Here is a 17,080-nt window from a genome sequence, read left to right as displayed (position 1 = left end):
ATGTCATAAAAAATACACCAAAAAATGAATCAAAGCAAAATGGTCACAACATATCCATTGGGAATATATGACTTTCATAAATTTGACAGTATTATGCCTTTGAAATAATTCAAAAATCCCATGATCTCTGGACAGCTTTGCTTTTGAAATGAAAGATTTCTGTAGCATATTTTAATTCTGAAATACAACTTCTCTTAATTTGTATTGTAAAACCTTGCAGCTGAAAGCAGAATTAATCCGTAAAGCAAGACATAAAGAACTCTGTCCAACAACCCTTGGGAGCAGCTTTTCAAAAGAGGTTCTCTCCCATTTTTGTCACCAAACTGAATTGACCATTCCTCCTGAGGCTGAGCACTTTAAACCTTCAGGTGCCTTTAGAGCCATTTGGGATAGAGATAATTTCAAATTCCTGCTGAGGCTCCTACAAGTGGCATAGCTGTGATTATGCTATGACATACATATGAATGAAAGAGCATTACTTGTGTGTAAAAGCTACTAAAACAGAGACTGAAGGATGGCTTATTTCATACTGATGGAAAGTGAAAGCTTGATATTGAATCCTGATTTTAATAATCTAGGGCAAGACTGAGAACCTTAAGAAGCAATCTTCAATGAGACCGAAATGGAGGTAAGAACTTTCAAGGTAGTTAAGGTCTGTGGGACTGGAACTTTGATCAGCAACGCTAAAAACTACAGATTCTTCTTAGAACATGCTGTGATTGGAAATGTATAACACACTTATCTGAACTGGATCAGTCTGGTAATGTCTTCATATCCTGGCATTAGACTGCATACAAAGCTTCTAACAGCAGCCTTCAGTTAGGCAACAGCTACTGCTGCTCTAAGGTGTGACAAGTGAAAAATAGACTAACAAAAGTAGTTCTATTTTATGATGCAGAGTGCCGTGGAATATGATGGGGTCTATTGTCTGGGAACTAGACTCCATCATGTAAGGGACTGTTACCATAAGATGTAGATGTTAAATTGGATTTTAGTGCTATCAGCATAAATGACCATGTTGCTACCTATAGTTAAAAAGAAATAGTTTCAAAAGAAGTATTATAGAAACAGATACTTTGTATACTTCGGTCTACTAGAATTTTAATGAAAAGCCATGCAGAATCATATCAGAATTATTACTGTAAAGTCTTAAATTATAAGCCCTCTGTAGAAATACGTGGCCAAGAAATTTGAAAATTGGCATTCAGTTTTGGTCCAAAAAGTTTCCATAGGAACAATGATGGCATTTAGACATCTAACTAGTCAAGTGAGACTGCCAATCAGGTAGTTTCTTAAAAGATACCAATTAAGCATAACGATGGCCATGGACTAAGATGATGTTTCTCTTAAGTATCAAGACTTGCATAAAATGGCATGTCTAACAAGCAATCATATTGAATAGCTGATGATGCATTTAATCTGAGCATATCACTTTTATGGACATGAAGAGCCATTTCATGTTGCACTTTCTAGTTTTTCTACAGAAATGTGATGCTGTTATATACAGATTTCTAATATGGCTGAGCTGTGCTCTGTGAAATTAAAGACAGTATCTGGACTGCTTTGAAACTAAATTAAGACATTCCTAATCAGTGCACACTCAAATGTCAACAGCTTTCATTTATTTGAAATGACAGCAAAAAGACAGGATTTGGGAATCACTACACAAGCAGATGAGGTTTTCGGATATGTCTTGCACAACAAGAAGCCAAACACCTGTAAAAAGTCAATGAATGTTGAGGACTTAATTTTTGTGGGTATCCAAAGAAAATGTCATAGTGTGACTGAGGGTTGCCTACACAGCATCACATTTCTTTGCACTATGTAAACACATCTGCACTTCTATCTTGTCTTCCTACTGTTAGCATCATAAAAGAATGATAGAAAGATCCACACTGAATGAATAATTCCACAGTCACGTCTCAATGTTTCACCACATCTTGTGCAAATATATCTACAGAAGCCTTAAAAGAGTCAATGCAGATGCTAATAACTATGTAGTCTCTAATTATTACTATGAAAGCACTTTTTATATGTTTTAACTCAAAGTGTGAGTTTCATTGAGCAATTTGAATTCATACATTTTCTTCATTTCATGCTAAGGAAGACTTGGGGAACACAACACTGGCTACAGTGGTATCTGGGCCATATCAAGTCGCTACTTTCACATTCAGTAGTGGTTTTCTCCACTAACTGAGCTCTATCAACAACAGCAACAGAAGAAGAAACAATTTAGGATCTTCACTGTTGGAATCACAACAGTTATCCTGTTTAGACACTATATTCTCTTCTAGGAGTAGAAATGAGCATGAGGGTAGTGAAAACAGTCATCCATCTGCACTAAATTGCCAGTGCATACTTACAGAAGCTGGTCAGAGACATTGTTTTAACTGCTAGAACATTTTCAAAATGGAAAAGTTGTTTAAATGCATCTCAAAGAAAAAAAAAAAGTCATTAAAATTTAATCCTTTTCTTCCAGCTTTCCCTTTCCAATTTGCAGCAAATCTCAAGATTAGCCTAAGTGACCCTGATTGCATTTTCCAAGCATTCAAAAACTTATTCAGAACTTAGAAAACAAACTGCTTTGGACATTTGAAATTACTGTGAGTTCAGACTGAGCTTGAAATGAGGCATATTCCTTAAAGCAGTGGAAAGATTCTTAAGAACATAGCCAAGTGAAACAATTGCTTGAACATTGCTGCTTAAAACATAAAATCATATTATTTGGTCAACAGACCACCCAAAATCAAATTTTTAAACTGAAGTTGTCCATCCTACCTTGAGCTTTCTGAGTTCTGAAATTTTTAAATCTCTCTTTGGAATAATTGAGGTGTATTTTTTGTATTTTTTTTTCTTTTAGAATTAGGTATTTAAAATATTTTTATTTTAAGACTGAAAGGATATTATAAACTAAACAAATTGGATATAATAAGAGTATTCAGGTAAATAAAATTTCATTTAATTTGTGAAAGCCAACAGGAAAATCCTCAAGAAATATTTTCCCTTCTAGCTTTATTTATTTTTTTTCAGCTTGATGCCAGACTTGACTTGATCTGAAATAGAACAAGTTGCACAAGAGAGAACAAGGATTATCAAACACAAAAGAGTACATTTCCACATGCTATGTGATAATGGGCTTTTAATAAATCAGATGAAAGTCCGTTTACTTGTAAATAATATAATTTGTTTAGTGGCATGGCTAAGCTACAAAGGATTGATAATCAACTAACAAGAAAAATGCCAGACAAATCAAAAAGTGTTAAGACTGGGAGAGAATGAGACTGCGTGTTTTTGCTTACATTTATAAAGTTCACCTAATAGTATCAAAAACTAAACATAGGAAATCTTATCTATTTAGAACTCAAAAGGTTTGTATCTTGGTCATTACAACAAAGGAATATTTATTTAAAGCCTTTACATAACAAAATCTAATTAGAAACAAATATGAATAAAAGGAATGTAATTTGAACTACTATAATTTTCTTTTTTTTTTTTTTTTTTTTTTAAGAACACCAGACACCTTGGATTCTGGCAATATTTATCAAATTTCCAAAGAAGAAAAATCAACCATTCTAGAGAATCTAGCTACCACACAGATCTAAGCCAGAGTATTGCTGGAAGCCAGAAGTTTTTAGGAAGAATGGAGCATGAACTGTCCCTTTTCACATGCTGATTATGAATGGTAAAAAGATTTCTGTACTCATTTCTCTTTATTACATTAAGCTTCCAGCACCATCAAATGAATATATATTATCTATGCCCTTCTACACCATGATGCAGATATTACAAGGCCATTTATTTCCTAGAGCAAGCAATAGGGTATCCACTGCCATATAGATTTTCTCTCAAACTGACAGAGTGGAAATTAATTTATTCTAAATTTTACTAGAATATTTATGGTTTACCATTTAGCAGCAGTTTTTAATCCACTTGCACTACCACTTATGTAACCCAGAAATCTCAATTCCAACTTTTTTTCCCACTTCTACTTTTTTGCTGGCTAACAAAGTTACACCGATACAAAATGAGTGAGCAATTATAGTAAGAACAATTTTCCTTCATGTTTGAGCAGGAAAGAAAGCCTTTGAGAATGTGGGTTTGCTCATTTCTGGCACAATTACCTTTCCACTGAACCATCATGAGCAAAGCCTTATCTCCTAAAACTTTTATGAACTATATTTGAATCACATTCATATCGAGGTCAGTTTGGAACTGCAATGATGCCTACAGAATTTCCTTCATTTTACTCCCATGGAACTAGCTGTAAAATGTAGGACTGCCTAGGATCTCTCCTTGCATGTGGCTTTTTCACCAATGTATCTATTTTTAGCTTCATATTTTCCTGAAGGAGAATACAGCAAGAAAGGAGGAGAATAAAGAATGAAGAGAGTGTTGTAGAAGTTCCCAAATTGCTTGGGGGAGCTATGCAGCCAGAGTGCATGGTACGTGGTTAGGCTAAGTAACACATGTTCTCTCTTTAAATTACTATACTTCAAATATGGACTGTGAGAAACAATGCTTCATGCTTTCTAATGATACTGCTGTGAAAATCTAAACACAAATGTTTGTCTCCTCCCTCATGGTTCTATTTTTTTTCCCCTCCATATGCTGTTTTTCTAATCAGAAAATGTGTGCGTACTAGGTGATTTGGCACCAGGTACCCTCCCTGCAGGCATAAATCCCATTCAGACAGGAGTATTCCGTTACGTGTTGTGTTCCAGCTGAACTCTGTTAATGGTTCAACCAAAGCAAATGGAACCAGTAGTGTGGGAAGATACCCAGATCTGGGTATGTTGCTCAGAATCTGACATATTTGAAAACTGCTCTCATAAATGCCGTGGTCCCAACTTACCCATGAGTTGAAATTTTCTATGTATTTTCTGTATGTATTAGCATACATCTATTTGTCAAAATCTATAAAATAAATAGTCTTTAAAAGTTACAATCCTTCATTCATTCACTCAAATAATATATGCAGATCCTATTTTTGAGTAATTACATTTCAAAAGAGCACAGCTCTTTCAGCAAATCAAATTGCTGCTGACATATGCCATCCGTTTTAAATACTGTTTTCAGCATTCTAATTTCTTTTTCTAATCATGAGTCTGTGATGACAAATTAAAACAATATTTTGTGTGCAATTCATATTTTACTGAAATTTAAAATGGCAAGAAAAGGATGAGTATTCAATTTATTTCCTCTTCTCAATTAATACAGCAATTAAGATAAGGGGCATAAAACTGGCTTAATTGGGTTGCCATGGCAACTAATTGCCTGATTTCTTCAAAAATAGCATGTTTTAGGTGGAATCAATCTGTGGTAATTTAATTATGTACATCATGAAGCAAGAAGACAGGTTAGATACATGTAAGGAAAAGTTCTAATTGCAAATTGCTACACATCTCTTTGTTCCTCCAGTTTTTTTCTAGATGTTGTCTGTTAGTGTTCATTACACATAGTACAGAATGGTAATTTTTCTTTTTAATGATTAGGAGCATTGAGACTTGCACAATAAATGAGATTCAGAATTGCTTGGGTGTAGTTCAGCTGGTCCTTGGAAACCAGGGAAAAATTGAAAACTCAACCTTGACTCACTTCTTCCTTATTTTGCTTTGCATGTGCAACAGAGAAAATGAAATAGTGCTACTCAGCTAGCTAATTTATACATATGCAACTACACTCCAGCATAAAAGCAATATCCAAGTCTTTTTTTTTTTTTTTTTTTTTTTTAACTGGCCAATATAGCTCAGGGCAAACACTGAAATCACACCAATCTAGAACCACACCTTTTTAAAGTTCTCCATATCTCTTAACCTTTACCTTGATCAAACAGCTACACTCCATCAAACAGAGGTTACTGCTCCTGAAGCTTATTTCCTGCAGCTCAGCCCTCCTGTTGGACACGCTGCCTGTGGCCACGGGTAGCTGCCATGCAAACATTTAGAATGTTAAACACTGGGGATGGTGATGTCACGTAGGGAGCAAACCACTTTCAGAGAAAACAGTTGCTGTCATTCATGCAGTATTGCTGTAAGAAACAGCGCTTACTTTGATTTAGTTCATTTAAAGCTACAGCATTTAAAATTTTGAACCCTTAACTCCATCTCTGAGTATCCCGAATATTTGGAAGAGGTGCCACATTTCTAATGACCTTTATCCTCCTCTATGTTTAATGTAGTAGAAGTGCTTCTATTGCCAATTTTTGTCTCAGTACCTGGTGATGAGTATAGCAGGGGAGGAAGGTGGCACACTTACACTAGGTGAGAGTATCTGTCTCAGTGGCAGGACGTTGCTACCTGGCTTTGTGTGGGTGGTACCACGAGGATGATATAAGCAAAGTGAAGTTCATAACTATATTTAACCAGCTCAGCAAGAGAGGGTATTAGTGTTCATCACTTGCCACCAGCAGCTGACATACTTGAACAGCATAGGTGGTTTTAACACGTATCAGCCAAACAAAAGTAACCAAAGTTTTTCTTGTAAAGAGACAGAAAATGCTACACCATGGGGACGTTACCTAGGGTATCAAGCCCCTCCACATAACATGAGTGATTATGGCATAATTAAGGTAAATCTGGATATATTTTATTATTTACCCCTCCTAAAGGAGAGGGAGAAACGCATTTTAGCTTTTTTACATTTCACACATTTTCTAGATATTTTTTAGCTTCACCTCCAAAATTGTTTTTCTCCTCCTTTACTTTTTCTAAATTGTAACTCAAACTCTCAGAATACAGGGGAAAAAAGGCCACTCCTGAAGAGTTTTTATCATGACTGACCTTATGAGAAAAACAGACCGGTATTCTGTTTTACAATAGTTGTCCCAAATACTCCAGATATAATAGAGTAATAGAATCTGTAGGGTGACACTAAAATATGGTCACACAGCAAATTTGGAAGGTCTGCTCCAAGCAGAGTTCTCAAACTCAAATGACTGCTTGTCTATATTTTACAGATATACTCCCAGTAATTGCATCATACGTTTGTGATATTGCATTGTTTTTAGTGATCAGAATGCTCAATTCAAGAAATAAAATGATCACCATTATTGGCACTTTTGCTAGTTGAATGAAACCTCTGGTGTTTTCCGAGTTTGCATAAACCTGACTTTGTCCTGTTATGAGCTCATTCTCAGATTAAACACAGTTCGTGACACTTTAATGTGTTAACTCTGCTTCATGATATTTCCTGCCAGTGTTTAATTTCTTCTTTAATAGACCAGAGACTCTATGTCCACACAATTCTTTAATAAAAAGTTTTCAAATTCTTAAGACACTACCTTGACCTTTACTGAAATCAAAAGTACAGAGAAAATTAGGATATTATTTCCAAAAAGTCCTTTTTAAAGTGAAATTCCCCCCAATAAAAGGTCAAACTTTGTTATCTATAAAATTAATACTGTGTCCATCAAATTTGCTCTGATACATTGTTTCAATTATGTTTGGAAAGGTACAGGAACTGTTTAGATCAGAAATAACACAATTCATACTTAATCACCCTTCTCCACAGTTAGTTTGATTATGCTGAAAAATAATATCATAAAGTTTGGAAAAAATATCATAGACAACTAAATTATTTCCTGCAGTGGAATGACTCCATTTTCTATGATCCATTCATGGTAACTGTCCTACTGGTAAAGAATAAAGAATATTTTGTGATTTACTGAAAAAAGATAAAGACGTGATAGATTTATATAAAGAACTACCAACCATGAAGCTCCAGGTTTTACTTCTGACAGAAATCTTCAACATTTTACAAATAAGAAAAATGCCCTGGCACTTGTGCCCTGCACTGGAGCATAATAACAAGAAGCCAGTGCCTGCTGAATCCAGTGACAGATTCTCTGTTGACATCAGTGAAAGGGTAAGAAAAAAATATCAGTGTGAGTTTTGTTTTCAGCTGTCTCCACTCTTCACCCATGATAGCACAGGAATGTAAGGTCATTTTAAAAAGAGGTGACCATGAAATATAATGGGACAACAGTATCTTTTCTGTAATAATATAAACTTTATATGCTATAAATACTAACAGAAAATAATACATTTTTTTACTGCTTTAATGTATGTCTAAGGTCCTTTAGCAAGGTCTAAGGTTCAAGGTTTTATTTGATTTTAGAACCTCACCTTATTATAAATACTGTTAAAAATTAGCACACAACACACAGACACCCTGCCACAGCAAGCATCATGTCTGCCATCCCTTATACTGACAACTAACAACGTTAACGCTGCTGAAACTCCTGCTAGTGCTGTCAGAAACTGAACCTGGGGAAGATGGATTAGGTGGTGGTGATGTGGCCACCGGGACCGGCCGAGCTCTAGGTGAGCCAGCTTTCCCGGGAGCCCCGCCAGCGCCAGCGCGGTGCTGGGCCTGGGGCGAGGTGCTGCCTTACGCACGGAGCCGCGCCGGGTACCGAGTCGCCCGGCGGTGCTGGGCGGCCAGCAAAGCCCGAGCTCCTCTGTGTGCCCTGGTTCGGAAAAGGAAAAGTCTGCGGCAGCTCAGACTTCCTCAGTGCATGTGCCATCACACCTCAGATTTGATTTAGGGATAAGATGATAGGCCAAAGGAAATAATAACCTACGCTGAATGCTTTTGAAAAAAGTATCTCCAATTAAGTATGTTTTTTTTTTTTTTTATCTCTCTTCCCTTTTTGCTCCAAGTCTGTTAGCCCAAGCAAATTACTTGCTCTATTGGAAATGCCTCCGAATTTTCAATTTACCTCCCTATCTCATTTAGCAATTCTTAATCCTGCCTTTGGCTGCCCTCTCACATAAAATTCCTAGCTGTATTCTCTGGTATTAGGCTACACTTACTAACCTGAAAAGATTTGCAGTTTGTGGACAATGATGTTTTAAAGAGAACGCATACAGTTATGTTCAATTTGATTTTTTTCCTTTTGAAGTTATCATAATCTTCTTTTAAAGTCCTGAAAGAATTCTGTACTCATTTCTTATTATTCTACCACAATTTGGCTTGTCATCTAATGTAATATCCCTTTTCAAGATGGACGTTAGCTATGATGGCTAGAAAAATGAAGTGGGTTTCTCAGCTTTGCTAGTTAGCATTATCAGTGGCCTGGAAATAACTTGGGGAACACCCTACAGGGATATTATCAGTCCCAGCCATAACTGTGGGGGACAAAGCAGACCCCCCAAACCTACCCGTTGAAATCAATTATCAAACTTCCTTGGGTAGTTTAGCCACAGAGTCAGACTGAGACTTCAGCCTGGCAGCAGCGATGTGCAGAGAGCTCTGTGAAGGCGCCTGGCCTGGCCTGCCCAGGTGTGACCCGGGGCAAGCATCCATGTGCGAGGGAGGCTGAGGCTCCAGAGGGGCTGCTGCTCCTCTCAGCTCCCACAAATTCCACTCTTACATATTTATATAGACCAGCAGATAATTTTTGCAGTTACCAACCCGTCTCTAAGTTTAATGTGTTTCACAAGCTGTTTGGCAATTAATCCAGGGGTGATGCAGACCACAAGGTTAATATCAGCTATTTAAGTTCTGCTATTTATTGCCACTTCCACATGTGGCTTAGCTACATACAGTGAAGTAGTACAATACTCCTGAATGTTCATTATTAACATCTTAGCACGACAGTACTAAATGCACACATGTGGTTTCTAATTACTTCATTCAAAGAAGTCAATAATGTGGGAGTAGATTAGCTCCTGTGCTAAAAGTACTGCAGAATTACAAATAAACACAGTAACAGCCGCTGGAATTAGATGCTGACTCAGTACCTCAACTGAACATGATTCCTTTTCTCTAACCCACGTTAAATATCTTCTCTTGCTCTGCTGTTCAGTGCGTAGACACCTTCCCCTTCTCTCGTTTTTCCAGAATGGAAAAAATTCTGGGAATTAAGAGTAGTCACCAAATAGTGAGGTTCTTGGCTTAGAATAGATCAGCAATGTGAGTTACTGCCCCAAGCGCAACATAAAGACGTACCCAGAAATCCACTTTCAGTCAGACTAGTTTCCACAGTTGGAAATATTCAGCTTCTTGTTCCATCTATTCTCTTTAAGGATATTTGACTCCACCTTTAAAACATATGCAACTTTGTCCTTTTGATAATCCCTCAAGAATATTATCCTGAATTTTTACTTTCATTGTAAGATGCCATTTCCCAGTGTACCAGATTTGAAGATGCATTTTAAAAAACTTTATCCAATAGCAAGAAAAATATATAAATAAGTTTACTGCTACATTTTCCATGGAAATTTCCTAAGAAAAATATGTATATGAATATATAAGTAAATCATCATCTCAGCAGAATTTTTTTTCCTTTATACTTAAGGCAATATTTTCTTTTTCCTGTCAGGCCCTGCAAATGTTCCCTGAGTCATGTGGTTACAAAAATGTAGAATTACTCTCCTAAAAAGAACATTTTACAATTAATCACCAGGGCTAAAACAGCTGCAGCTGTGAAAAAGCGTTAGCATATTAGCTGTTATATTACAGACAAATCTTTTATTTATTTTGTGCCTTTAGCTTTGGAGTTTTGGAATGTTCAGGATTTTCTCTTTCTTTCTGCGCTCCAAAGTCACTCACTGAATTTTCACTAGATAGTTTAATTTTGATTATATTTGATAGAAGGAACTTTAATCCACACAGTATGTAAAAAATATTGCATTTTAACAAGGGTTTTTACTTATGTTTTTATTGTCACTGTCAGTGTATTGAATTGAATAGAATTCAGCATATCAGGGATGACTTGTTATTGGTATTTAGGTGCCTTAGGCTTATAAACTGCTCAAATATTATGAAGAAATTAACTCTGATAAAGATGATTTATTACTTTCCAAGAATGTTCATAGAATATTTGCATCTAGCATTAGGATCTCAGTGTAGGAATAAATGTGAGACATAACCTTAAGTCAAAGCTGCTCTAAATTTGAAGTTTTAAGTTAATTTCTCTGTTTTGTCTTTGTCACAATGATCTTCAATACCTTGAGGTGGCCACCTAGCAAAGTGCTGAAACGTATGCTTAACTTGACACGTGCACCTTTCTGAATAGAAAATTTCAAGCAGGGAAAAAAGTTACCTACTTTAATGAATGTGATCAATAATAGTTACTCACCGCTGTCTATCGCCAGAAAGAGGGCAGTGTATACGTTATTCTGAACATAAGGAGATTCCCGATCCAGGACAGCAGTGGTGCCAATGGTACCGTTGGTAGGGTTAATTTCTAGCCAGCCTGCTGGATCCTTGTAAACCGAATACCTAAATAGAAATATAGAAGTTGTTAACAAATTACATATCTAGACATAAACCAGTTACATTACTACAAAAGAATATGTCTTTGCACTCACTGGCTTTCGTGGGGTGGATCTCTTAATACATAAAAAGTACAATTTAAACCTTGTGCCTTCCCTTCAAGGTAGTTCATTATTGTTAGTCTTATCTGACAGATGGAGATATAGAGAGAGTTTTGAGCCAATTTCTTTGGATGCGTATGTCCCAAAGCTTAGTACAGAAATCAATATTTAAAATGTTATGTTGGACCTGTTTCCTACTGCCATGTTGCACAGCCAGGGTACCTGAACACTTTCAGTGGACCTCTGCATCAACACCAGTACTTACAGACTTCATGAATCCTCTCACAGTCCTCCTTTTGCCAGACTCAAAATTCTGGCTGGACTAGGAGTTATATTTTTAAATTATTTTTTTTGAGAATTTTTCATTTTTTTCTTACAATTAGTTATTTTGGGTGAAGCTAGAAATGTAATAAATTGTGGGGCATGGTAGTAAAAATAGAGACTATGGATTCATTAGGTCTAACGGAAGCTGGTATTATGCAGACCCTGTTTGCATACGTTTGTTCTGCAGTCTGTGATCTGTTTCAAGTAGATGCTCAGAATCTTGGAACAATTCAGCTGCATACATGTTGTCTAAATAAGGATTTGGAAATGCTGTCTGTCAAGATCCTTCAATTCAAAACTCACTGTTGTGCTTTCTGTGCACTAACTGGCACAAGTATTCAGACCCTGATACTGGAAATAGAGACATCGGGGAGTTTATGCACTAGGAACTGCTCTACTTGACTGAAGTAATAAACATAAAAATGTTCATGATTAGAGCCTAATTCTATACTCCGTTAAATATATTAAGTAATATAACAACACAGAGCTGAATTAACTGGTACCAATTCCCTCTCTAATGAAATGTGTTAATATTTTAAACCAAAACTGCAATCATGTAATCAATACTTAGTATAATAACCTGTTTATCTTTTTTGTAATAAATTGTTATAGGTCATAAACTGCCATACAACCTTCCATAGACAATTTAAATTATAAGTAATTGACATGAAACCTCTTCTTGTTTAATGAGTATGTGCCTAGCCAGTGCCTCTTAATGGCATTTATCTGAAAGGTGTCCTATGTGATAATGCTGCCAAAAATAATTTATCAGTCCAACTATTTCCTGAGGGAATAATCAAAAATAACAGATTGCTACTGGGATAAAAAAAAAAAAAAAAAAAAAAAAGTAAAATTAAATAAAATGGCAGTTGCTAGAAGAAGAAAGAATAAGTTGCCAGCCAACAAAGAAAGACATAGTCTCATTGAATGCTTATTTCAGAGGCTTGCTTTGGTCTCTTGTGCCCTCTGAAAAGTGGAAAAATAAGTTGCTTTTAGTTGCTATATCCCTCTAACAGACTGTAAAGGGATGTCCGTTATCGGACAAAGAACAAGGGGGCAATGTGCAGCTGTCCCATCCAGCTGCCTCTGACCCCCTCAAGTCCTCGTTCCAGACCTCTCAGTCTTGTACAACTTGTGCTTTTTCACTATCAAGTTATTTTGACCAAGCAGAGTTTAAGAACTTTGAATTTTTGCTAGGATCTCAGAAAAGGTAGGCTCTGAGGAGTTAGATGTCCAAGGTGGCCATTAGCATTATTCATGCAGAAAATGTTATTGTGTTTGAGCAGCAGGTCTGATCATTAGCTGAAGGTAAAAGAAAAACAAAAGCAAGTGTCTTGGTGCATGGCTCAAGCTTAAATTCTGTCATTAAGATGGCACTGTGAAAGACTGTTGAATGAATCCGTCCCTCATCCCAGGAACTTCCCCTCCAACATTTGAAATAATGCCGTGGAAAGGTGTCATTAATCAAAGGTGGCGCTTTTCCCATGTAAATTAGGATTAGAATAGATTTGATTTATAACAGCCTTTGAATAAATAATTTTTGGGCATGGACACTGTACTGTTTAGCAGGAAGAAAACTTAATTGTTAAAAAGGAAAAAGTTCTGGGCAGATTGATTTTCTCATGCATACATTGGCATGGGAAATACAGGACAGAAACATAGACATATTTTCGCAGCCCACAGATCAGGTATCCATTATAATTGGATTAGCTGGAGGCAGAGTAAGACTTGAATTTATGCCTTAGAAAGCACAGGGCTTCAGAATCCACATGAATTTGCCATGTGGCCCACAGGTCTATTTAAATAAGCTATTCTGTAGATTGACATTATACTTCAAAAATTGATAAAGTACTCTTATTTCAAAAGAATGAGAGTCCAGAGAAAAACAAAATTACTTTTAGTACAAAGCCTTCTCTTAATTCATCAGAGAAATACTTCTCCAAAAAAATCATCAATTGCTTCAAAATTTCTTTGGTGTGCCTGCAGGGGAGTTTATATTATCCTGCAGAAGATGACCATGACTAATTTCAGGGTGCTAACAGACAACGCTCTCCATGTGACTGCTGTTCTTCACCAAGACTTTGCTTCAGGATTGAGTACTGCAACCTCCTCAGGGCTGCTGAACCACATCGACTTTTCCATGGTACGTAGGAACACACAGGTGTTCGGGCAGCCAGTTACGGGATCAAAACTTCAATTATGCAGTCATGAAAAATTCCACATTTTTATGTGCTATTACTATGTTAAAATAAATTAAAGGACAAATTTGGAAACCAGAACCTTTTAGAAGTTATGAGAAAAACAGACAAATACTGAAAACACTTGGCTTATTCATATTCCCACAAAAGTCACTCAGAGTTTCACCACTGGCTTCCCTAGGAGCAGAAATTATCCCTTAGGGAATATGTGGAAAAGAATCAAAGGCAAATTCTAGTGCATAGTGAGACATTCCATCAACCCAACATGTCCTTCCACTTAATAATCATTTAAACATTAATCAATACCTGAGCTTTATCTCCCATAAAAATGAGTTACTGGAATAGTAACAATGCAGATCATTATTTCATTTCACTTCTTTGCTTCTTTTTTTATTGTTGTTTTTATAACTTTATAACAAAGGTATGAACAAAAAAAATGAAACAAGGGCAGCCTAAACAATTCCTAGTCTATTGTAAAGCTGCAAATTCTCAATTAACCCCGAAACAATTTAAGAAGATTCAACACTTCTAAAGTAATGAGAATTTAAAATGGATTGTATTATCTTCCCTGATTGCTCTACAAAGCACTGTTGGCTGTGCAAATAAAAAACTGAATTGTATAACCTGTGATTTGGCACAGGATATTGTAAAAGTAGTACTTTGTCTTTCCCACCACATTTTTTACTTATTGTAAGAGTATATTGCAGTACAGTTAAGATGATTGTTCTTTGTTAATTTTTTTTGAGGGCTCTGCTTGCAAAAGGTTTAAAATAGACTCATTAAGGAAAGCACTATAAAAAAATAGAATTATAGAATACAAAACTTCACTTCCTACTTTTGACTTTAGTAGGATCTGCTGATTGCACAGCAGTTTTGAAAATCAGACCATTTTTCTAGGTGGTTAAACATGGACTTATGTGCCTGCTTGTACCTATTCAGTTTTGAAAATCATAAACACATTGATACATCTGTATGGACGTATACAGAACTATGTTCTCTGGTGTGCCAATTACTGTTTATTTTGGTCTTATTCTACATTGCAGTAGTGAAAGTTAGTGCTGCTTTGTGGATTTTCTTTATTTCATTGTTTTGTGGGATTTTTTAAATTTTAAACCATGCCAACAGCTTACAGTTCCCAAGGGTTTATATGACAACAGGGCATGGACAAGTGGGTGTAAGCTATTTTGAATGTGACCCCCTTGTACTAGGTTCATGTCCTTGCACGATCTATAAACCAGATATTGCAAAAGAAGTAGAAAAAACAATTCCCTTAGACTGAAAATTGTCTGCTGCAAAGCTTAAGTTGACATACACCTTAAATATAGACCTACAAACAGATGCAGAGAGGCTACAGATGCAGAACAAGAGAACAGAAATCAAAATATGCACTTGGCCTATTTGATGCAGAACTGAAATAAAGTAGCAAATACATGGAAATAATTTAAAATGTATAAATGATATTGTCCCCTTCCTATAACACAGGAAGATAATCCAGAGAACACCTCCTGGGGTTGCTAGCAGACATGCATGGTGCTAGTGGCTGGCAGCTTGATTAGAGCATAAGATCATTACACAGAGCAGTGGTGATAACATGGACATAGAAATCTAATCTGAGCCACACAACCTTGCACTAGCCGCAAAAAGAATTTCACAGCCGACAGTGCAGTAGCCCAGGGTGTCATAGGAGAGCAGCCAGGCATCTAAGCACTGAGTCAGATGCTGCTCTTGGCAAGGACTTCCAGAGCTTGGTACCTGCCAGACTTTTCCCATGTGGAGTCAAGGGGGCCTGGATCTTATGCTTTAACAGAAAGAGAAGGCAAAATGAAGCAGTGCCAAATCCGCACAGAATGACACATCTGTGCCCGTTTGACGTGCAGCATTGACAGAAGTTAAGGTGAGCGACCTAGATAGGCTTGTCAGGGTGGCGGCTTTCAGCCCTGTGCGTTGGGAGACTGCTCAAGTCGTGGTGTACAGAGGTGTTATGACCAGAAAGACGCAACAGAAGTGGTACAGTGGCACTGGCCCTGCGAAATATCTGTCTGAGTCTGCAGCTAGGCTTTGCTTTGATAATGTGTAACGGGGTGAAAGACTGTAGGCAGCCAGCTGACACTGGTGGAGCTGTGAGCAAGGCTGGTCTGGCTGAATTAGGACTTGGAGAAGTGGGCTCTGAGTCCTGGCTCTGTTACAATGGAATTACGGAAGCCCTTTAAGTCATGCTGTGCACCCAACTCAACTTTAAAATGGTGAGGTTGTATTTCTACCTTGAAAAGCTATTAAAAGGATAAAATCTCTATATCATTGCAAAAGGACTGAAAACATCATATAGCAATGAGGGACATCAAAAGTACTGAGATAGACAGAATAGAAAAGAATAATTTGAATAGTTTTCTAAAGATGCAGAAAGATATTTACTGGCATTTTCGAACTGAATAGTTGCTCATCTCCTTAATTTTATTTAAACTATGTTTAAAATAGAGTTAAACCCAGTTGAGTAAAAATTAATATTCTCTGTGATAGATACATATATATATGTGTGTATATACTTACTGGTCTTGGGTAAAACTGAAAGTGTCAAAATATTGATAGTAACCATTTTCATAGTGTTTCAATCTGACTTGCAGGAGTCAGTATCAGAAAAGTAACAAATCTTATTCATACATTAGATTTCTAAATCATATTTGCTGCTTTTATGGATCCTGGTCCCACTGACATAAGTGAAAAAATATCAGTTGAATAGACTCAATATTTCACCTAAGAAGTATAGCTACACATTTGTATTTTGAATGAAAAGCATTCATATTATCCACATTTTTGAATCCATAGCAGTTCACCTACAATTAGGTAACATATTGAAGTTACCATATCTGTCCCACTCCTGCTGGGACTATTCCATATAATGGCAGTGTCTGAAATTTTTCTGTGAGCTCTTCATGAACTCCTTGGGTAAAATGATCAGTGGGGAAGGTAGCTTTGTATTGTCCATGCCTAAGAACCTGGCATAAGAACTCCTTTTTTCCTCGGAATGAAAAAATCTCTAAACACAGAAATTATGCAATCTTTAAATCAAGCCAATATAAATTTAATCTCATTATATCAAGTCCACTTGAAAAATCAAGAGCGACTACCACTGCAAAAAGATTCACAGGTGTTTTGGAGAGACTGGTGTAGCAAGTACAGCATAAATATATGCACCTATGTAAACAACAGTGGTTCTGAGAGAAAGAGAAAAATACTTCC

At 36.6% G+C, this 17,080-nt stretch overlaps 1 protein-coding gene across 2 annotated transcripts in view; it reads right to left on the bottom strand.

Moving 5' to 3' along the window:
- Positions 1 to 17,080, bottom strand: part of CDH13 (cadherin 13) — a 517,510-nt gene that overhangs the window by 28,011 nt on the left and 472,419 nt on the right. For both annotated transcript variants that reach the window (XM_032990683.2, XM_032990682.2), the window contains exon 11: positions 11,084 to 11,226. In XM_032990683.2, the coding sequence (XP_032846574.2) occupies positions 11,084 to 11,226 (143 nt within the window). The remainder of the gene's footprint in view (positions 1 to 11,083; positions 11,227 to 17,080) is intronic.

This window comes from Tyto alba, unplaced genomic scaffold, assembly GCF_018691265.1.
Source record: "Tyto alba isolate M040663 unplaced genomic scaffold, T.alba_DEE_v4.0 Super-Scaffold_26, whole genome shotgun sequence".
Taxonomy (NCBI): Eukaryota; Metazoa; Chordata; class Aves; order Strigiformes; family Tytonidae; genus Tyto; species Tyto alba.
The sequence above is the reverse complement of the archived record's forward strand: the minus strand, read 5'-3'. Positions and strand labels throughout refer to the sequence as shown.